This window comes from Antechinus flavipes, chromosome 2 (genome assembly GCF_016432865.1).
Source record: "Antechinus flavipes isolate AdamAnt ecotype Samford, QLD, Australia chromosome 2, AdamAnt_v2, whole genome shotgun sequence".
Lineage (NCBI taxonomy): Eukaryota > Metazoa > Chordata > Mammalia > Dasyuromorphia > Dasyuridae > Antechinus > Antechinus flavipes.
The window spans coordinates 436,374,731-436,399,405 of NC_067399.1; the positions used below are offsets into that span (position 1 = coordinate 436,374,731).

The 24,675-nt window shown below is 32.5% G+C and overlaps 1 protein-coding gene across 3 annotated transcripts in view; it reads right to left on the bottom strand.

The window, feature by feature from the left end:
- Positions 1-24,675, bottom strand: part of CNOT6 (CCR4-NOT transcription complex subunit 6) — a 48,287-nt gene that overhangs the window by 17,938 nt on the left and 5,674 nt on the right. For 2 of the 3 annotated variants that reach the window (XM_051979086.1, XM_051979084.1), the window contains exons 2-4: positions 6,871-6,984; positions 4,026-4,212; positions 2,211-2,296 (exon numbers count right to left, since the gene is read on the bottom strand). In XM_051979086.1, the coding sequence (XP_051835046.1) occupies positions 2,211-2,296; positions 4,026-4,212; positions 6,871-6,982 (385 nt within the window). In that variant the 5' untranslated portion in view covers positions 6,983-6,984. Of the gene's footprint in view, positions 1-2,210; positions 2,297-4,025; positions 4,213-6,870; positions 6,985-21,820; positions 21,941-24,675 lie in introns of all 3 variants that reach the window. The other variant, XM_051979085.1, reaches the window with a different exon arrangement.

Below are 24,675 nucleotides of genomic sequence, written 5' to 3' on the forward strand. Positions count from 1 at the left end.
TCAACATTCACTTTTTATAATAGCGTTTCATTTTTTCAAATACATGCAAAGATAATTTTCACCATTCACCTTTGCAAAACCTTGTGCTCTAAATTTTTCTCCCTTTCTTTTCCCTTCCCCTAGACAACAAGCAATCCAATACATGTTAAACATGTTCAATTCTTCTAAAATGTTGCCATATTCGTAATGGTATCAAAGAAAAATCAAATCAAAGGGGGAAATATGAGAAAAGAGAAAAAGATACAAGCAAACAAACAATAACATAAGGTAATAACATAATGCTTTGATCCACATTCGATCTTCATAGTTTTCTCTTTGGATGTAGATGGCACTTCCATCAAAAGTCTATTGGAATTGCCTTGAATCACCTCATTGTTGAAAAGAGTCAAGCCCATCACAGTTGATCATTATAATAGTCTTGTTTCAACATTCATTTTTGTAAGAATGTGTGGCAAATTGTTCTTTCTCCCCAATAATCTGGTATAAGTGAAAAATGTGCAATTCTTCTAAATATATTTCTATATTTGTCATGTTGTGCAAGAAAAATTAGATCAAAAGGGAAAAAAAACAAGACAAAATATAGTTTGCAATCCTTTTGAGAACTTTTTGTTCTCATTTTTGACCTCTTAATTATTTTTTGTTAATTGCCTACATATTTTGGATAACAGATCCTTACTCAGATATGTATAATGAAAATATCACACACACATCCCCCACATTGCCTTGTTATTTTACCGACCCTGATTTTGTTTGTGTGCAGAAGTACAATGAAAATTATTCTATTATCTTCTGAAACAGGATACTTTAAGTTACTATCTTGTTAAAATTATTATATACACTGAAAAAAACTCTACTGGTATAAAAAACTTGGAGGGAGGAAACTCTTGATACCAATATAGAATGCCATTTTCTCTGCACCTTGTGTTGCCTAAAGCACTAAGAAGTCATGTGATTTGTCCAGGTTCACAGACCCAATATGTGTCAGAGGCAGAAGATAATCTCAGGTTTCATAGCTCCAAATCTGGTTTTCTATCTACTAAACTATGTTTGGATAGATAGAGAGATAATATGAAAAAGATCTAGAAATTTTATTATAACCTTAAAGTTAATCAACAATGTAACCAGACTGCCAAAAAAAATTTATGGCAACCTTTGGCAACATTAAAAGAAGTACAGTATTTAGTAGTCAGAACAAATAAGGGAGAAAACATAGTCATGTAGTTATAGTGCTAAGAAACATTTGGAATATTTTTTCAAATCTGAGTAATAAATTTTAAAGGAGTCACTAACAAAGTTAAAAGTCTTTCCAGAGAAAGGCAACTAGGTCTGGAAATCACCTAAAATAGGAAATGTTAATGTTCCATAAAAAGGAACTGGACGTAGCCTGGATAAGAGAAGATTCATGAAGGATGTGAGAGTTGTCTTTAAATATCTAAAGGGCAGCTGTGGAAGAAGAAAGAATTATTCTACATAGTTACCAGAAGGAAAAAAAAATTGTACTGATGAGTGAACATTACATGAAAGAATATTTGGGTTCAATGTGAAGATCTTTTTTCATAATTAAGATCTGTTAAAAGAAAAAAAAGTATTGCTTTATTAGATAATTTACTTCTTGTCACATTATAAGTACTCAAAGAAAAGCTGGATCTTTTTCAGGGATTTTGTATGTGGTATGAAGTTCTAAGTAACATCTCATGTTATTTCAACTGTTAAGATTATATTAGCCATTCTTAATTTTTGAAGGCTTTTCATGGTATGAGAAAAAGTAGCTACAATCCATGTGACAAAATGATAAAGTTTGAAATAAAAAATTGTAAGAAAGTTTTACAAGAAAAAAAAAAACATTGAAGGAGAAAGATGGGAGGTAGACTGGATCAAGAATTAAGGTAAGTAAAAAAGGAAATTAGAACAATGATGATCAAAAAGAAAAAGATATCAAATAGAACCGATCAATTCAAAACTTTGCAGAGTCAAATGGAATTGAGATAGGAATATTCAACAAGGACTAATAGTGCCCTTCAAGTAAAAAAATTTTGGCTTTTTTTAGGTGATGAAAAACCTGAACATTTTTTTCCTTTTCCTTAAATGAATTTTTTCAAATTTTTTTAAACATGCTATTTAATTTTAAAATGTCAATTATTTCTCAATTTTTACCCACTGAGACAACTGAACAAATTGAAAAAAAAAATTAAATTAAAAAAAAAGCATACCTTTTAGACCTAAAGTCTGCAACTGAAACAGTTTTCCCAGCTCAAAAGGTAGAACTCGTAACAGGTTGTTATTTAAATGGAGTTCCCTGTTGAAAAAATAAAAGTTTTAGGCAGAAGTCAACACTAGGCTTTACTAAAGGTTTTTAATTTATTCCTCGAGAAATAAACTGGGCAAATAACTTATTTTAAAAAATACATTCTAATCTGAATTTAGTCTAGCACACAGGGTACAAAATAGATTAAGTAATGATGATACAGCTAAGCATTTATAATTAAAAAATGTAGAGTCTAAAAAAGGTTTATATGATCTTGCAGTAACATTTAAAAGGAATGTTTAGATTACCAATCTGTGGTAAATTATTCTTTGAATTTACTTTATATTCATTTTTGCACAGACTGTTTTACAGTGTTAAAAACATTCATAATTGAATGTTGAATAGACCAAATATAATTGTAGGAATATCAGTGCTGCAGCACAGCACTATTCTTGGCAGGTATTCATAAAGATTATTCCTATAATCCTTGGTACTTTCATTTATATTTAAAATTATCTATTTGCTACCAAGTAAAACTAAAGGATTCTACTAAAAAGAGGTCAGGAGAAACAGGATTTTGAATAATGTCAATAAGTATTTATTATCTCTTGGGCCATAAACATATTTGATTCAACTCCCTTTCCCGGCCAAAAACTAAAACTATGATAACACAGAACTCTTTTTTTTTTTTTTTTTTAAATCAAGACAATTGGGGTTAAATGACATGTTCAGGGTCACACAGTTAAAAAGTGTTAAGTGTCTGAGATTGGATTTGAATTCAGGTCCTCCTAACTTCAAAGCCAGTACTCTAATCATTGTGCCCTCTAGCTGCTCTCAACACAGATAAGAATTTTAATTTTCCATTTGGGTATTTTTCTTGGAACTTGTTTTCTATTACACAAAGGTTGAGCCTAATCCATTAGAGCTAGAGTAGAGCCAATCAAGCTTTCTCCTTTCCTTTAAATGGACCAAGATAGGAAACAAATAAAATGGAATCGCAGGAAGTAAATACTAAGTCAATCAATAGCTATTTTCCTGCAGATACTATATGCAAAGCAATATTGTAGGCACTAACAGAGATAAAAAGATAAAGACATAATCCCTACTCTCATGGTTATAATCTTGCAGGGGAACCACACACACAAAAAAATGAATACACAATACTATTAAATATTTATACATAACCATGGTAAAATATAATAAATAAACAAAGTGCCAAGAAGCTAAGCTTGACCATGACTTGCAAAAATGCAGAGCAGAGAGAGATGCTAGAGGAAGGAGAAATGGAGAAATGGGCCTTTTGTGTACACAGACTCTTAATTGGTTTAAAAAAAACAGCAACAACAATGTATGTAAGGGCTAAGTAAATATGGTAGACCAAGCCCATTCATCTTTTGAAGACCATATACAAAACTTAGATTTACAAGGTGAACATAACTGGACATACTCTGTACACAGAAGTTATCCCCAAATTTAAACTTAGTCTAGAAATTAAAGAGCTTATAGCTGAAATATTCAATCAAATTTTAGAAACACATTTTGGTTCAAATATTACACAAAGTATAACAGTCTTTTCTATAACATAAAGGATCTGTTACATAATTTCAAAAAATGTTATCAACTTGTTGCCCAAAATGCTATAAAAATCTAAAAGAACAACACTAAAAATATTCAACATAAAAAAGTACTAATAAATGCATTTTAATTATTTTCAAGATTAGTCATGCTATAATAATATGTCTGAGGGAGCCTACTTTTACATTTAGTCATATGTATTTACCTGAGTGACACCATGTTTCCGAGTTCTGCTGGTAAACTACGGATTTTATTAGAGGACATGTCCAGATAAACCAAATTTTGAAGCTTGGCAATGTCGGAAGGAATGCGGGATAAAGAATTGTCACTGAGATGCAAAGCTGTCAAGTGGGTCAGTGACCATAAAGATGAGCTTAAGCTTCTTACTTTTCCTATAAAAGAAAGAGAATAAAAGTAATCTAAAGCTGTCATTATTTACCCCCCAACATCTAGTTCCAAAATGAAACAAAAATTAAGTTGTAACAAATTACTTTAAAATAAAATTGCTATACAATGTGCACACAAAAAAATTCCAACTGGCTTCAAATCATCTTTTTGCTTAGTTATAAGCTGATAAGAGCATACTAAATTTTTTTAAAGATACTGTCCTTAAAAAAAAAAAAAAAAAAAAGATACTGTCCTTTACAGAGTAAAATAGGATATAATTTGGCATTTAAATGACCTGAGATTCGTCAGTATTTTAAGTAGAAAGAAATTAATCATTTATATCTATAATAAAGGGGCAGGTTAAGTGGCACAATGGATAGAGCAGTTGGCTTGAAGTTAAAACATTTACTAGTTGTATGTCTCTGAGCATTGTCACTTAAACCTGTTTGCCTTGATTTTCTCATCTGTAAAATGAGTCAGAATACGAAATCACAAGCTACTCTACTATCTTTTCCAAGAAAAACACAAAATAGGGTTCATACAGAGACAAAAAAGACTGAACAACAAATCTATAATAAACTCCATCATACATGAACATACCTTTCAACTTAGATTCAAACCAAGAAATAGCTTGAGTTAATTAAGTGAGCTGTGCTGAGCATATTCCTTCATTGAAAAAAAAAAAAAAAAAAAAAACCCAAGCAACTCATCTTAATAGTGATACTGCTAACTTGATTAGTAGATCCAATTTGCCAAGACCATTTAAGTTGCACCTGCATCCACAACACATTAAGAATCTTAACTGGAATCTTATATAGTTAAGATGAACAACAATGCCAGAAACAAGCAGCTTTCAGAGAATGGTGGTTATCTTTGTTAAAAACAGTTAAGTTAAACAATCAAGTTAAAGTACTGCAAGCCAGATAATGGAATCAAAGAAATTATAATGCTGCTAGAGAGTATTAAGCCTGACTTCTGGCCCAACATGAATGCAATCTACTTCTGGTTTCCATAATCCATTTAAAATCTACCCCACTAATGGTCACTGGTGGTTGAGAAAAACTGTTAAAATCTCATGGAAAATGCTATAACCAATTTTCTAAAACTTCAAAACTATCTCAAACCTGGAATTTATATTCTCTATTATGCAATATTTAGACAGAGGTACCACAGTAATGTATGTTTTGTCAGGCAGAGTAGATATTCTGATTAGTAGTTTTATTTGGCTGTTTTCCAAGTGAAGGTCAATGAGAAAGTTGAAGAGGTATAACTGGGAAGTAACTGACATATAAAAAAAAATCCACAAAACTGTTAAGAGCTAAAATAATTGTCAAAAAGTACATTTTAGGGGTTTTATTCATTCAACAAAAACATTTGTGAGCACTTTCTGAGTATAAGGTGCTGTAGGGAAAACAAAGAAGCATAAAAATGGATGGATATCTTCTCTCATGGAGCTGATAATCATTCTAAGGGGGGAGTCAAATACTTGAATTAACAGCAATCAATATGATAGAAAAAAGCATCCTTTCCAAGAACACCTGAGAACTATGACAAACCAAAAGAGGAAGTTTTGAGTAGGACTTAAAAAATGATTTTGTGATTATGTAAGGATTTAAGAAATGTTACTATGGTAACAATGTTTTCTCTTATGAATAAATCACCTGCAAAAAAAAAAAAAGGCTTAAAATATTTAAAGAATATATTTTATACTAAAGAGGATAAAGGAAATTAGAGAATTAGTAAAGAAATTTTCCCAAGTAGGAAAGGGAATACAGAGAGATAAGCAAGAAAACATGGGGGGAAAAAAAAGAAAAAGAAGAAAAGAAAGAAAAATTTTGTATCACAACCTATGCAACAAGTTCTCTTCAAAGAGTTCAAGATCTTTTCAAGTAAGACTGTCAGGAGACCCAGAGGACACAGGAGAGCCTCAGGCATAGAACATTTGCTTTGCTTCTATCTACCACCATTCCAAAGGCAGGCTCAAATGCTAACCATTTTTCTTGTCAGTTACTAATTTAGAAAGCTTCACTCAATTCAATTATACTAAAACAGCATGATAACTTTCAAGAGCAAAGTAAACTGTACAAGAGTGTAAATGTGACCTAGCTGGATAGGTCATGTGAAAAGGACATGGGGATTTTACTGGCTAAAAGCTTCCTATCAAATGACACTGCAATATAGTTGCTGGGAAAAAAAATTAATGTGTTAAGTTTAGCTGAAATGTTTTTCTTCTTTGTTAAAAAGGATAGCCTGGGGCAGAAATGAGATGGTGAGATGGGGAGGAGATGAAGAAAGAGAAGGACATTCTTGAAAATGAAAGTGTACAAAAACAAAATATATATAATTTCAAGATTAAAAAGTCTAAATATGAATGTTCCTGTGAAGGTCATTATCCAAATAGAGAATGGGAGGGTCAGGGGAAAGAGATGGGACAAAAATATTTATTACATACCACTTCTATACTAAAATGCTTTTATGCTACTCAACTGGGATTCTATTTCTTGCTACTCTATTGGCTTACACTATTCTTTAATCACACAAAATGAACTCTCTAACCAAGGACACTACATTTACATATTTGAACACATATTCATGATAAAAATAATCTTTCGTAAGCTTTATATATTTCATTAATTTTCATAACTCATTTCACCATGGCTTACCACTTATTTCAAGCTCTGCCCAGTGTGACTTTTTCCCATTGGCTGCTTCCTCTGAGGACATAATTGTGTACATCCTCCGGGGGTCAGGTGGATCGTACTTTTCTTTGGGCATGCCTGTTGAATGAATAGAAAACAATGTGTATGTTTATATGTCTATATATTTGTATATGCCTTTATATATTAAAAGACCCCACCAAATTGTAATGGGTCTCACTTATGCTTAAGATGACTAAAAATATGTCCTAAATTTAAATACTTTTCAAATAAAATCATAAAATTTAAGTAAGCTGAAATATAAATCCTCTGAAAATATCCTTCAAAACACAATTAATACCTTAAAAACTTTTTATAAGCTTTAAAAGTCTTAAGATTTAAAGACTACAACTTCTGGAACACTGTATATCAGAAACCACTGAAAAATTAATAGGGAGGGGATGGTATTCATCCAATGGTTACTAATGCATTTTTCTTGTTTGGGGGGAAAAAACTCTAAAACAAAATAATATTATATAATATGCATTTATAATATTCTTGACTTTATCCATTAGATGCTTATTGGAAAGAAGAGTCATGAAGAAAGGAGGGAATAACTTAAGGGATTTGTGCACTAATGAAAACATTTACTTATTTGCTGGTTTGTTTTTATTTAATTACCTTTGGGGTTCCTTTGTAATATTTTTGTTTAAATCCAAGACTAATTATATTAAATGGGGAAAATTACTTTGACATGATTCATCATTCAGTATTCTAAAGTACAATCATTCTTTGCTATCAGACCTCTAATTTTCTCTGTGTGTGTGTGTGTGTGTGTGTGTGTGTGTGTGTGATAGTAATTTTTTTTTTGCCTTCCGAGAGTTCTTGGGGGTTATAGCTAAGGTGCTCCCAAGCAACCATGAAGAAAAAGATAAAATAAGAGTATTAGGACTCTTGAGAAGAATAGCAGAAGTGGTATCACTGCCAGTTACAATGTATTCTCTATCAGTAATTTTGGAAAAAACTCTAGGGGGAAGTAGTGTGGTCTTCCACTGGGGACTTCCAGTTAAAAGTTTTAAGTCTCTTAACTGTCTCTTCTATTATATATTGTTGCCATAATTAGGAACTCCTCTTCCAGGGGGCAGCAGTGTATCCTAAACTACATAAAATAAAATAACCTGGTTCTAGGATCACAAATTTTAGTAAAATGCCATATAGAATTTCACCCAAATATTCTACCCAAAGGAAATTACTGATAGACATCAGAAGAATATTTTCTCTCATTTCATAAAATGCCTCTAGAATATTTGACTATCAAAATTACACCTTTTTAAAGTATACCAAAATAATCTTATAAAGAATAAAACAAGAATAACTTTCACTCAAATGAAATATATAGAAATTTCCCAAATGATCCTAGTAGCTAATGCTACCACTGCTAGAATATTACTGGCCATGAATTGAAAATATATTGATATAGAAGTGATACAGAAACCTTCAAATGGGACTCTTACAAAATAAAATTAATAAAATAAAGGGAAAGGAAACCTGGGGAATAATAAAATACGTTCTCTTATAGAAAGTTCTAAAAGGGGGCAGCTAGATGGCGCAGTGGATAGAGCACCAGCCCTGAAGTCAGGAGGACCTGAGTTCAAATCTGGTCTCAGACACTGTCTAGCTGTGTGACCCTGGGCAAGTCACTTAACCCCAATTGCCTCAGCAAAAAAAAAAAAAAAAAGTTCTAAAAGATGAAATTCCTACAATACAAATTATTGCAGATAGAAAGAAAAAAAGTGAAGAATTTAAAGTATATAAAATATTATATAAGTATTTTTAAATGGCACAAAATTTTAAACATCAGAAAGGCAAAAAGTTCATGATAAGCCAAAGTAGAAGAGGAGATCTAAAAATATATAAAATGCATTTTTAGCCATGTTAAAACAAAACAAAACAGAATAGAAACAAGGAATAGGCAGAATTGTTCAAGTAAGAAGGCAAAAAAGAAAACTCCTAAATTGTTTCTCTCTTTTCTGACAAGGAAAGGATCTTCAAATTGGAAAAGTTGTTCACCATATAGAAAGCTTTACAATCTGAAAGCTTCCTACTCAGATTTTCTTAACACTTCAGCAGCAATTACATTCTACATTATACTTATTTAATTAAACATGTCTTATCTTTCCTGTTAAACTATTAATTCCTTTAAAAGAGAAACCATGATTCAGATCAGTCATTTCTGTATGGCCCTCATTACAAATAATAGTATTTTGCATTTGGCAGACATTCAAATACATTAAACTAAAAATAGTATTTACTATTTCCTCTGGTTACCAATTATTTCAAAAACTCAAGTCCCAAAACAGTCAATAACCTTAATACTCTAGTGTTTGTCAAATCCAAAGACCCCAGCTTTGGGGATAAGAACTCACTGTTTGACAAAAATTGCTGGGAAAATTGGAAACTAGTATGGCAGAAACTAGGCATTGACCCACACATAGTACACCAAGATAAGGTCAAAATGGGTTCATGACCTAGGCAGAAAGAATGAGATTATAAATAAATTAGAGGAACACAGGATAGTTTATCTCTGAGACCTGTGGAAGAGGAAGGAATTTATGACCAAAGAAGAACTAGAGATCATTACTGATCACAAAATAGAAAATTTTTATTATATCAAATTGAAAAGTTTTTTGTACAAATAAAACTAATGCAGACAAGATTAGAAGGGAAGCAATAAACTGGGAAAACATTTTTACAGTCAAAGATTCTGATAAAGGCTTTATTTCCAAAATATATAGAGAATTGACTCTAATTTATAAGAAATCAAGCCATTCTCCAAAATGGTCAAGGATATGAACAGACAATTCTCAGACAAAGAAATTGAAACTATTTCTAGCCATATGAAAAGATGCTCCAAGTCATTATTAATCAGAGAAATGCAAATTAAGACAACTCTGAAATACCACTACACACCTGTCAGATAGGCTAGAATGACAGGAAAAGATAATGCTGAATGTTGGAGGGGATGTGGGAAAACGGGGACACTGATACATTGTTGGTGGAATTGTGAACACATCCAGCCATTCTGGAGAGCAATTTGAAACTATGCTCAAAAAGTTATCAAACTGTGCATATCCTTTGACCCAGCAGTGTTTCTACTGGGCTTATATCCCAAAGAGATCTGAAAGAAGGGAAAGGGACTGTATGTTGCAAGAATGTTTGTGGCAGCCCTCTTTGTAGTGGCCAGAAACTGGAAACTGAGTAGATGCCCATCAATTGGAGAATGGCTGAATAAATTGTGGTAGATGAATATTATGGAATATTATTGTTCTGTAAGAAATGACCAACAGGACGATTTCAGAAAGGCCTGGAGAGACTTACATGAACTGATGCTGACTGAAATGAGCAGAACCAGGAGATCATTATATACTTCAACAACAATACTATATGATGACCAATTCTGATGGACCTGGCCATCCTCAGCAATGAGATGAACCAAACCAGTTCCAATGGAGCAGTAATGAACTGAACCAGCTACACCCAGAGAAAGAACTCTGGGAGATGACTAAAAACCATTACATTGAATTCCTAATCCCTATACTTTTGCCCACCTGCATTTTTGATTTCCTTCACAGGCTAACTGTACAATATTTCAGAGAACGATTCTTTTTGTACAGCAAAATAACAGTTTGGACATGTGTACTTGTTTTGTATTTAATTTATACTTTAGTATATTTAACATGTATTGGTCATCCTGCCATCTAGGGGAGGGGATAGGGGGAAGGAGGGGAAAAATTGGAACAAAAGGTTTGGCAATTGTCAATGCTGTAAAATTACCCATGCAAATAACTTGTAAATAAAAAGCTATTAAAAATTTAAAAAAAAAAATCTTGTCCCTATGTCCAAAGAATTATATTCCAAAGTGCTAAAGAAATAGATGACCTCAGAGCCATAAAGAATCATGACAAATGAAAGATATATAAAAATGGAGATGGACAAAAGATCCCAATTTTCAAACGAAGGGAAAAAAAATCAATTTAAAAAATATGGGCAAATATGACACCAAATGCCTGCAAAAATTTTAGAACAGATAATAAAATGCTGACTTATGGCCCCTTAAGGAAGTATAAGAAGCCAGTATGTGTTTGTACATATCAAAGGGCCCTCAAAATTTGGGCTATCAAGTACTTGAAGATATCAAAAATTTTCCTAATGAATTCACAGTAGCAAAGCAATAAATAGCTGGCATCTACTGATTAGAGAAATGCATATTAAAACAACTCTGAGGTAGCACCTCACACCCATCAGCCTGGCTAAGATAATAGAAAAAGACAACAAATGTTGGAAGGAATGTGGGAAAACAGAGATATTTACATGGCATTGTAACACATGCATTATTGGTGGAGTTGTGAAATGATCCAACTATTCTGAAGAGTAATTTGGAATTAGGACTATAAAACTGTGATTCTTTAATCCAGCAATACTACTACTACTACTAAGTCTATATTCCAAAGAGATCATAAAAGAAGGAAAAGACCCTGTTTGTAGCAGCTCTTTTTATATTGGCAAGTAATCAGAAATTGAATGGATGCCCATTGATTGAGAAATGTCTGAGTAAGTTATGCTTTATGAATGCAATGGATTGTTATTGATGAGCAGGCTGATTTCAAAAAGGCTCAGAAGAAACTTTGAATGAAGTAAGAATGCTGAGTAAAGTGAACAGAACCAAGAAAAAATTCTATATAGTTAAAAACAAGAGTATGTGATGGTTAACTATAATGGACTTGGCTCTTCTCAGCAATGCAGTGATCCAAAATAATTCCAATAGACTTGGGATAGAAAATGCCATCTGAATCTAGAGAGAGAATTATGGAGACACTATGCAGATGGAAACATATAATTTTCACCTTTTTTTTGCTTTGTTTTGTTTTCTTTCTTGTGGTTTTCCTTTTGTTCTGATTTTTTTTCCCCATCATGACTCACATGGAAATGTTAAAAAGAATGTATATGCAAAAATAACTAAATAAATATAAAAAAAAGAAAGAAAAAAGAAATGAAAATGAAAAGAGGAAAAAACAACAGCTAGCATATTGTAAGAAAACAAAAATTCAAAAATTCTAGATGGTTAAAACAAATGATGAAAAAATAATTATATTTAGTTATGAAATAGGACTAAAGCTATGATTTAATTAGCACAGAAAACTCTTAGATGAGAAACCTAACTGCCTCTAATACAGTTTGGTACCCTCTCTGCAAAGATAACATTAATAGTACTTTTATTTCATAGAACCACTTTGTAGGAATGATTCTCTAGTATCAAAGCTATATTCAAATGTTATCAGGGAATACTATTTGTTTTAAGATGAGGTACATATTTATCAATCTAAATAGGAAATGTGTTAAATACTTAGTTACAAATGATACCCTTAAATTAAACATATGAAAATTGTTAAAAATATGACCTCACATCACTTGTGGTTTGTACTATGTGTGTGTGTATATATGACTAATAATCCTATTGTTTTATATTAACTTTGTATAAAGGGGCCTTAAGCTAAAATATACTCAAATTGTCTTTAATTGAATTCAGATAATTTAAAATGTTCAAAACATCTCACAAATACAATTATTTAATTTGCTACATGAATTGACTATAGTCTCTGGTTACATTTCCACAACCATAGACTAATTTAAGATGATGATGTTGAGGGGATTTTTCTTTATGTGAAAAAGGGTTTATGAAATAAAATAAAAATCCAACCTTATCAAAAAAAATCTTGCTTAATGACAAAAATTCAAATAAAGGAATTTATCAGTTCATTCATAAAAACCCAAGCCAAATACTGTATATAAAAATTGAGTATAAAATAATTTTAAGTTGTTTTATTTGTAACCATCTTACTCAAGACTTTTAAATAAAAGTATTCTAATAGATAAAAACCCCCAAATTTTCCTCTTATTTTCCTAGTACTTTGACGAACTATCTTTAAGAATTATAAGATTTAAACTCAATTTTAGCTCAGTAAAGAAAATGCCATTTTAAAGACAAAACATTTCTTCATTTCTTTAGAGTCATCATTTTCTTTTTTCTACAATATTTGCATTTGATTCAGCTCCAGCTAGGACTCTTGAAGATGCTCTGCACATATACAAAAGAAATAGTATTCAATCGTTGGGGACAAGTAAACATTGCCTTGACCCAGAACTTAACAGTTTGCAAAGAGTCTGAAAGTGCCAAAGCCAACACCTGTTAAAACACTCACCAGGATCACCTTTCTATTAAGAAACTTCAAGGGTTTGTAGGAATCTGTGTTTCCACAAAGTAGTTTGAAAACTATAGCTATGAGGGAATTTTTAAAAGTGGACTTTTGAAATTTGCTATTTCACACAATTCCCATGAACTTAATTTTAATTAACAATCAAGCATCAATCATTTATTCACCCAATATGTACCAGGTAATATGTTGGATCCTGAGTATATAAGGAAAAAAAAAATGCCCTCAAGAGTTTTTATTCCATAGGGTAGCCAAATGAAGTGCATAACAAAATAGATTTAAAGAAGACATAAGGTAATCATTGGGAAGAAAGGCACTGATAGCTGGAGAGTACACAAACTGAGCCTTGAGGAAAAACAAGAACCTTTAAGAGGTAAAAGTGAGGAGTGAATGGATTCTAAGCATGACGGGCAATCAATATACAGGCATAAAGATGGGAGATAGTTATGTATAACTTTCAGTAGTAGGCTAAGTTTGGCTGAACCACAGTTCCTCAAGGGAAGCAATGTGTATAAATAGGCTGAAAAAGTAAGTTGGGATCAGGCTATGAAAAGCTTTGAATGGACAAAATGAGGAATTTAAATTTAACCTCGGAAATAAAAAGGATCCATAGAGTGAAGAATGACAGGAAAACACTAAACTAAGAATGGACTAGAATGGGGATATACTTGAGGCAAAGAGACCAATTAGAAGACTAGTGCATCCCAGGCCTGAATTAGGACAGTGGTTGTAAGGAGCGAAGGGGGTGGATGTGAGAGTGTTGTAGTACTATAAACTTATGGATCTGGCAATACAAGTTGGGTAAGGGACAGGAAGGGAATAGAGGATGACACAAAGGCTGTGAACTGTGAAGTATGATGGGCATCTCAAAGTTTGAAAAGGGAGAGTTTGGAAACACATGGGTTTGGGGGAAAGTTCTAAGATCCACTTTGGACATGTTAAATCTGAGATGCCTATGAGATGTATAGTTCAAAATGTTGATGGTGTTGATGGTGTTGGACTTTTGCTCAGGAGAGAGAGAAGAAATAACATATAAATACAAGTTATAGCTGCATCAAGATCATCAAACCCATGAGGTTACCCACGAGTGAGTGCAGAGAGAGAGAGAAGCATCCAAAACAGAACTTTAGCATAGAACCAAACCATGCTTTGCTCCCTAACTGTAGGCATACTACAGTTATGGGACAAACTATGGATGATGATCTGGCAAAGGAGATGGGATAGGAGAGATCAGGTATGTAAGAAAAAGAATTAAGAGAAAGCAGTATCAACAAAGTATCCAGGAAGAAAAGATTGTGTACAGGTGAAAAAAATTAATGGTTGAGGAAAAAGCCATTAGATTTAGCTGTTGACGTCAGTGATGTCTTTTGAAGAAAGATTCTTCTAAGTAATGAGGCTACGATTTAAACTGCAAAAGGCTGAGAAGATAACAGGAAGTGGAGGTTACAAAGCATACACACTTTTTTAAGAGTTTGACATTAAAAGGGAAGAGAGAATGTGTGAGGGTCTGAAAGGGCCAAGTGAGGATTTGTAGAAGTAGGAAAGGAACTGCTTGGGAAGTGGCAGAGAAGTTGACATAAAGGAAAGGGATAGGATCAAGATACAATCTTAAAGGGTTAGCTTTAATGACAAAGGCCACCTCTTCAAAGAGCAAAAGGAGGAAAAAATAGGGCACAGATTAAAGAGTATCAAGTAGTAGGGAAAAAAAAATCACTAAATTTAAAGACAAGAATAGAAACTTGTTTCTTAAGAAGCATCTGGCAAAAAAAAAATTAAGATTATAAACAGTTCATAGCATAAATGCAAAATGCCAATAAAATTTGTATTCTTTTCTCTTGTAAACTTGCCATTTGAAGTAAAAAGTCTTATAAAAAGTGATCTGGAACCCAATTCTCAAACTGAGATGATTCCACCATTTTAAATGGCTAACAGAATTAGGATGTTAACTGTAGAAAATGCCATTTTAAAAATACACTATCCTTTAAAAGTATTTTTTAAATTGAAACTCATGTGCTGATCTAGATCAGGAGCTGAGAAATTGGAAGTTTATGTGAAAGGAAAAAAACAAATATATTTTATAGATGTTTAGCAAAGGAGGCGAATTTGGAACCTGCTTACTTTCATTGCTGTCTTCTATTCCAAACTGAGTTCTAGCAAGAAGATAGGGAACAAAATCTGAGCCCTCATTCTAAAGAAGTCAAGAGTATAGGGGTACATACTTTTTAAAAGCGACATAACACTGTTTTTGGTACTGTGATGTATTTGAAAACTGAAAGCATTGCCCTTTTTTTGATCATCTAACCACCATCCCCCTAACACAACTAAGTGGAAAGCTTGTCATCCTCAGCTCCTATTCTCACACTCCTCACTCACATATCTTATCATTCACCAAGTCCTGTTTTTCCACCTTTTTAGCAACTTTTGTATATGCCTCTTTCTTCTGGTGGGGACATCATCCTAATAAAGGTCTTTACACCTAGACTAGTACTGTAGTAGCTTGTTGGCTACTCTCTGCCTCAAGTCTCTCCCTACTTCAGAAGTTCACTCTCTACACTCAGCTGTCAAATTACTCTTGCTAAGACACAGATCTGACTCTCTTGTACCCTACTTTCCCTCCCTCATTATATATTCCAATGGCTCTCTGTCACTTTTAGGTTCAAATATACAAATCCAATTTGGTGTTCAAAGCTCTTCACAATCTGGTGCTCTTCTACCTTTATACTCTTCTTCTACCTTACTCCTCCTGCCCTGAATTCTGTAATTTATTAATATTGGCTTCCTTGTTGTTCCTCATACCTGATACTCCATTTTCTAACTGAGCATATATACTGGTTATCCCTCATATCTGGAATTTTCTCCTTCCTTATTTCTTTTCATGTTGGCTTTCCTGAAATCCAGCGAAAATCCTTTGTTCTTCAAGAAGCCTTTCCTGATGCTCTTTAATGCCACCCCTTGTCTTCTGCCGAGTATTCAACTTATCTTGCATAGATATTATTTGTACAGAGTAATTTGCATGTGTTGTCCCCATTAGACTGTAAGCTCCCTTTTGCCTTTGTTTCCCCAGTACTTAGTACACTGCCAGGCACATAAGAGCTTAAAAAATGCTTACTAACAAATTATTTAAAAATTTCAAAAGGCTATTCAGATATATAAAGCAGTTTTAGAAATTCCATGTTAAATTAATTATATTCCCCCCCAAAAAAACTATATATAATAAAAATTCATTTTCACATGCTGTTTTCTGTTCTTTGCATAAAGAAGCACTCATGTTTTACAAGTTCATAAAAAAGAAAATGTTTTAAAATACACTATAACTTGCCTAAAGCTTTTTATTCTTTGCTTTTCAGCCAACAATTATTTCTTAATGCATCATTTTACATTTGTTCCTACTAATTTCACTCAGTAAGTTCCTAATCATTTCTGTTTTTTCAGAGACAATTTAGAGAATTTAAAACTATTCTTCGATGTGCAATTACTTTCCCCACTTGTTCTTAATCTGCCAATTCAATCACTACTCTACTGCATTATAAGGATTACAAATAAAATTCCTCCTAAAGTTTTGCTATCTTTTAACATAATCTATAAATTGTAATTCCAGACTTTCTGCAAAAATTTCACCTAACTCTACAAACAAAAAAAAAAAAAAATCACACCACTTAATTGCAATGTGTACAATTTTGATGTTCTTTGTGGTAGTTTATCATATGACTGCAGGCTAATTTGAGGGGGAAGGGCTATTGGCAAAGTCAAATTAAAATAATTTAGCAATCAAAATATATTTTTTAAGCAATTATCATGGGGAGATAAACATGGTAAGAACTGTGGGTCTTTATGGTAGGAAGATATGATCCTTGTTCTCAAGGAATACACAATTTAAGATGCAACGGAAGTTGTATAATCTGATCTTCAGTGCCTACCAAGGAACATTAATGACATTAATAAACATAGTCAAAGTTTAGCCATCTCAAAATCTTGGTATTTGGATGCTCAAAGAATTTATGTTTTGGATAAGTATCGTTTTATTTTATTTTAACTAAATTGGATGGGAATTTTCTTCAAAAACAGTATTTACATTCTTATCTTTCTGAACAGAATATACTTTTTCTTAATGTCTTATATTCTAGTAATGTTCAAAAATGGCTAAAGACATGCAATAAGTCAATAGGCAAAATACAAAAGAGTAAAATGGCCTTTTCTTCAAGTATCTGTGATTTCATCAATGCGGTAACTCCCCCACATCACCTTATAGCTAAGCAGAGAGCCTTCCAGAATTGCTGTAGCTAGCAAACAAACAAACAAACAACAACAACAACAAAAAAAAAACATCTTGCAAGTAACCTGATAATGAGCCTCTTGTTAGGGATAGGCTAACAAACATAACAATGGGCACAAGATGGGAAGCTGGATAGAGTACCAGACCTGGAATCAGACTCATCTTCTTAAGTTCAACTCTGGCCTCAGATACTTGCTTAGGCACTTAACCCTACATGCCTCAGTTTCCTTATATGTGTGCCAAGAAAATTAAAAAAAAAAAAAAAAAAAAAAAACCTCCAAAGTGGTCGTGAAGAGTCAGGCAAGATTGAAAAATAACTGAACAACAGATACCGTCTAGATCCAAACTAAGTTTCCAGCTTGGGAGAAGCTGCCAAACTTTGTGCTCCACCAGCATTGTTGTCAGGAATCCTCAAGGTCTATTAGGTGTGTATATTCCCAAAAACGTCGAAGATAAGAAAAGGGACCTATGCTAATATTCCAAAGCAGCACTTTTTGTAGTAATAAAGACCTGGAAACAAAGTAGAAGCCCATGAACTGAGGATAGCTGGCACTGTGGTACATGAATAGAATGTTATTCTAGTATAATAAAAAAATTAATATTAGGAATGCAGAAGGAAGAGAAGGCTTATGTGAATGGATACATGATAAAAAAAAAAAGACCTCAGAAAAATAATATATAATAAAACTATAAAATGCAAAGAATAGTTAAAAGAATCTGAATGCTATATAATTATAATGACTAAACTTGGCTCCAGAAAAAAGAAAAAGCATTTCTCGCTATTCTTTGCAAAGGGGAGGGAGTATGGTTGTGGAACATTGTATATATTATAATTTTCACCTGATGTTTTGATTACCTTTGCTGAGCTAATTTTTCTCTCAAAAAAAAATGTTAAAAAGGAAGACTAACAAGGTAAATGTATATGTGAGAAAGGGAGTTATTAGAAAATAAAGGTGACAGAAATTAAAGATATCTAAAAAATGTTTTTTAAGGGAAAAATGAACTGTTTTAAGGGCATCTAAGCTCTGTGAGGTATCAAAAGATTTTAATAGAAGAAGTAAGATTCAAACCCAGATCTTCTGTCTCCAAATTCAGGAGCAAAGATGAATAAGGCAAAACAAACAAACAAAATCTAAAAATTAATGTTCTTTATGTAGTAAGAAAGTATGATGAGTTGCAAATTTTTGTAATTACAGTCAATAGAGGGCCACAAAAATAAGACCATCTCTACATTCAGGAAAAATCTAGAGGGAAGATAAGACAAATAAAGCAACAGAGTATAGAAACTAATAACTGTCAAAAGGTTTTGGGGTTTTTTTTTTTAATTTTTTTTTTGCCTTGCAAAGGTCAGGGATTCTGAGTATGAAATCCTGAATTTGTGTGTGTGTGTGCCTTTCTCTCATAGGGAGGGCAATTAGGTTAAGTGATTTTACCAGAGTTACAGAGCTGGTCAGTGTTAAGTGTCTGAGGCCAGCTTTGACCTCAGGTCCTCCTGACTTTGTAGCTAATATTCTATCTATGTGATACCAACTAGTTGCCCCTTGAATTTATTCTCAAACTCAACATATTAGATGATTTTGTACAAGTTTTTTCCCCATTTTAAAAAATCTGTGTTACAAGGGGTAGCTTACCAGAGAAAGGTATGTTTGGAAATGAATATAACATAAAAAACCAAAAGGCATTAATTTTAAAACTACTTTAAAAAAAAAAAAAGAAATAGGAGAATGGGGAAAAGCTGAATTGGAGGCTAATTTCAATGACTATCAATATACATTTATTAAGCACAGTATAAAGCACTATGCTAAGCATGGAAGATACAAGGAAAAATTGAAGTCACTGACCTTGAAGAGTTAACATTCCAATAAAAGAGGTAACATGTACATGTCAATCAACCTATCAATAAATAAACATTAAGCCCCTGCTACATGCCCGGCACTAAACTATGCACTGAGAATAGGAAAAAAGTAAATGACAGTTGCTATTCACAATGAATTCACAATATGAGATAACATGCAAATAAATATATACAAACAAGCTTTAAACAGAACAAATAGTTTACAAAGAGAGGATAGAAGAAGAGTTTGGAAAGGCAGTAAAAGATGGGATTTTGTATTTATAGCAGCTCTTCTCAGAATAAAAAACCTGTAAATTGAGGGGATACCCATCAATTGGGGAATGGCTCAATAAAGTAGGGTATGTTTTTATGATGGAATATTATCATTCTCTGGAAAATGATAAGCAGCATGCTCTCAGAAAAAAAAAAAAAAAAAAAAAAAAAAAAACCTGGAAAGTCCTCCATGAACAAATTGAAATGTACTGTATACAAAGTAATAGCAATGACCTGAAACAACCAAATGTAAATAACGTTGCTGTTCTCAGTAGCACAATCATCCACCACTATTCTAAAGGACTTATGATGAAAAATCCTATCCATACCCAGAGAACTGGTTATGTCTGATATAGATTTAAACATTCTCTCTTTCATTTTAACTTAATTTTTCTTGATGGTTTTTATTTTCATTAGGGTGGGAGATCTGTTTTCTTTCACAACTTGACTTTTATGAAAATGTTTTGTATAACTTCACATGTGGTTTCTTAATTGTGGGTGGGGATGATAAGGAAGAGAATCTAGAACTCAAAAAATCTTAAGAATATAAAAAAATTTTAAATGTAACTGGAGAAAAATATTAAGTAAATTTAATTTTTTTAAAATAGAATTTTAATTAGGACTTAAAGGAAATCAGAAGGCAAATTTGGGAAAGACAAGCATTCCAGACTTGAGAAAGGATCAGAGAAAAATGCCTGGGGGTATTGAGGGAAGGGGGAGAATACAGTTAGCAACAGTAACTGAAAAGAATTTTGAAGCAAGTTTCTATGATGAAGACCAAATTTCTCAAATATATATAGAACTGAGTCAAATGTATTTAAAAAAAAAAAGCCATTCTACAATTGATAAATGAGCAAAGGATATGAAATTTTCAGAGGAACTAATCAAGATATTTATAGTCATATAAAAAACATTCCAACTCACTACTTATTGGAAAAATAAAAATTAAAATAATTCTGAGGTATTACCTCAAACCTACTAGATTGGTTAATCAGCCAGAAAAGGAAAATGACAAATGCATTGATAATGGAATTGAGAACTGATTCAATCATTCCATAGAGCAATTTGAAACCATACTCAAAAAGTTATGTCAAGTTTTATCATGCTGATCTAACAATATCACTAGGCTCATTACCTTGCATTTATTTTGCATAAAATTTAAACATGTATTGTATTGTCTCTCCAGAGAGAATATAAGCTCCTGTGGGATAAAAATTGTTTCATTTTTTATCCCCTAGCTAGGTTTGGCACATTTTAAGTGACCAATAAACGTTTGTTAATTGAGATTTTCAGAAGACCTGACTTAATTGTCCCAAAACACAGAAAGTACGTTTCCTAACCAAATTCTTGGAGGAGTATTTTCACATGTGCTTTGACACTCCAAACTCTAAAGGTATTCCTTAATCTAAAAGGTAAAATTATTTAATACATCAAGAAATCAAGATCATCTTCTCTTATTCCTGGCAAGGGGAAAGAAGACTTCCAAGTATTCTTGTAACTGTAAGTTTACTGGAATTTAATCAGTAACATTTTTCCTGCCAATATTTTCTTAAACATAATGTATTTTTTCCCTTTTAAAAAATGCCATATTAAATTCCATTTGTATTTAAATTAAAATGAGCAATTCTGGTATCACAGGCTCCTAAATTTATCCAGGTTCTCCAAACCACTTCAAATTATTCTCCCTAAAACTCCTTCTCACTTTGTTGAAGATAACAATTACATACACATTTAAATCTGTATTGTTTAAAGTTATTTCTATTTTTATGATTCTCTGAAATGACTTGATGCCTGAAGCCACCCCCAAATCTCTCTAAAATCTTGGAGAAAGTATTATAATGCAGATTTGTTGCCATTTTAGGTATTTATTAGTTGGTAATGTAAAATTAGCTATTAGAATTACAAAGGTCATTCTAAAACTATAACAAAACTCAACAGATGTATAATCCTGAATCTAACCTCAAATAAAATAAAGCCCAATATGCATGGGCTTTATTTACATATAAATGAACTTCCTTCAGTGAAATAAAATGTTATATATATAAGTGCTAGACATAAGAGATTAATTTTGATGAAAGTTGATAATCTTCATCCTCAAAAACAGGGTGGGGAAATCAGATGTAGAAATAAATATTTATTAAGCACCTTGGTGACAGGGACTGAGAATGAAACAATCCCAATTTACAAGAAACTTAATTAACTGATAAAAATGACTTGGACCATTTTAGGTCAAGACCATTAATTTCATTAGTTTAAAGAATTTGAGGAGTCTGTCTACTAATGCAGATCAAGAACTGTTCTGCAACTTAAAAATCTTAAAGTTACCTGGGGGTACTGAGAGATTAAGTGATTTGCCCAGGGCCAGACTGTATGTATCAGAGGTGGGACTTGAACCAGGTCTTCCTGACTCCAAGGCTGGTCCTCTATCCACTATGTCATGCTAATCTGAAATGCATAAAAACATCAAATATGGAAAACAGGTCGGGTTCCTAATATCACAGTTATGGATTTTGGATGTTATGGGATAAAATTAAAGCCAAACAAGAAATAAGATACTCATTATTTATAATGGTAAAATACAAATAGTAAAATCCTTGCAGGTTTCCCAGATTTCCTTTATCCTCCTTTGCTTCTTTTATAATCGTCATTCCCTCTTCTTTAGATAACCATAATATCAAATCATTTTTGATCTTTGCACATTGTAGGCACCTATATATCTATTAATTGACTGATTTGTGGATCTGGTTAAAAAGTCCTACTAGTTGTCAGTCATCCTTGTTACATAAGTTTTGTACCATCAAATCTGGATATGCTCATTTCTGAACCACTTTCACTTCTTTCTTTTAACTTTATCTCAGGTACCACCTCCTACATACCATTTTCCCTGACACTTCTTCCCATTATTATGTTACTGTGTGTGGCTATATATATATATGTATATAAATGTTAAATTCCTTGAAGGCAGAGACTGTTCTGTTTTGGTCTTCACATACATAGCACATTCAATACATAGCACGATGCCTTATATACAGCATATGTTTTTGGATGAACAGGCTGACTAGGAAAATGCAATTTGATAGAGGCAGTTAGGTAGTGTCATAAATCCGTATACTAGGTTTATGGTCAGGAATACCTGAATTTAAATCCTGCCTCAGACATCTATTCGTCTGTGGAAGATTCAATTTACTTGACTGTAATATGGAGATGGGAGTACCAACCTCCCAGATACACCTTAAGATCAAATAAGATATCTGTAAAGCACTGCCTGGCACATAGTAATTAATATATGCATTATTTCCTTTGGGGGGGAAGGAGAGGTAAGTGACTTGCCCAAGATAACACAGCAAGGCAGTGTTAAGTATCTGAGACCAAATTTGAACTCAGGTCCTCCTGACTTCAAGGCTGATGCTCTATCCACTTTACCATCGAGCTACCCCAAATGCATTATTTCTTTTCCCATCAATAAGTAAAGTTCTACAAGTAGATCTTTTTTTAAATCATATGAACAGAAAAACTGATTATGATCAATAAGATACACACAAGCATATTATATGGCAGTCATGGTCTGACAATATTATTTATAAATACGATTTGGGTGCTTTTGTGCACTGTAAACTAAATGCTAGTTAGGGAGAGGCAGATTTTGGCCAATATGTGGAAAAACTTGCTACAGATTAGTGTTATCTAGAACAATGGGCCGCTTCATTCCTAAAAGTCTTTAATTGGAAATCAGATTATTACTTAGGGATGAGATCTTGAAAAAGAGAACAATATTTGAGTACAAGTTAGTCTAAGTGATTTCTAGAGTCCCTTTCAAACAGATTCTGTGAAGTGAAAATATTCAGTCTGAAAAAGGGACATTAGAGGATATATGACCATTGTTTTCAAATATCTGAGGGGTATGAAGTGAAAAATACTGAGTCTCCCAAAAGTCTTTGTGCAGTTTTAGATTATTAAAGGTTCAAACTGCCCTAAAACTTTTGGACTAACAAAATAGCAAAAACCATTTTATAATAATTGCAAATCTAAAACCCAGTATGGTATAAAAAGAAGATTAGATTTAATTAGAAAACCTGAGCTCAAATCCCAAAGTTGCATAAGTGAAGAAATTGATGAACAAAAAAGTTATAGCTAAATTATCTCTAAGGTTCCTTCTAGCGTTAAATTTTATGATTGTGTATTATGGCTAGGGGAGGTTATTTAGCCTGGGAGATAGAAATCTGGTCTCAAACTGGGAAAACAAGGATTCAAATTCCATTTTTGATTTATCCTTGAAAATTGAAATCTCTCAATGATCATCAATGACAAAAGAAGTTCCTTCTCTCCCCCCTCAATAAATTTCCCATACCAGTGGTATCAAATTCAAATAAAAAGGGATATCTGAGTGCAACATATTGGTTTAGAAAATCACAAATTAACATCATCTATGTTATTGTGTTTTTATTTATTTTGTTAAAAATTTCCCGATTACATTTTAATGTTATTGTAGGAGAAGACAACATTTAAAATCTCTTGCTTAGATAGAAATAATAATAAAAATCTATAGTTACCTAATTTTCTAATTACTGTGCTAAGCAGGGTTATCTTTTTTTTTTTTAATAAGTCACTGATAAATATCAGCAGAACATGGCCAGATAAAGAATATTGTGGATACTACTAAAGAAACTTTCTTCACAGATGGTGATTAATCAACAGTCTCTACAGAGTTATTCAACCAATTATGAAACTACTTAAATGGACCATAGAATGAGAACTGGAAGGCTCCTTCATCCATGGCCACATTCTTTAACTCTTACATGCTTTTTTTCAAATTATGCATATTTTTATGGAGGACAAGAAAACTGTCACTTGTACACTCAATGCTAACTATTAATAGCACTTAAGTTGATTAAAAAAAAAAAAACTTCCTTTCATGTCAATGGAAAGAGTCCATTATAAATCAACTCATGAATTTATAAGTGTGTATCCAGATTCCATTAGTGCTAACAGTCCAGAAGCTCAGCATTCTCTTAAATATGTAAATCAATTTGCATAACAGAAGATCCCTGACTACTGAAATTATTTCAGAATGGTCTTCCTCCATTAATGATGTTTTTTTTTCTTACTTTTTAAAATCACATAGAATTTAATAAAAATGTCAAATGACATAAAATAACTAATTTATTAGAAGAAAAAAGTTT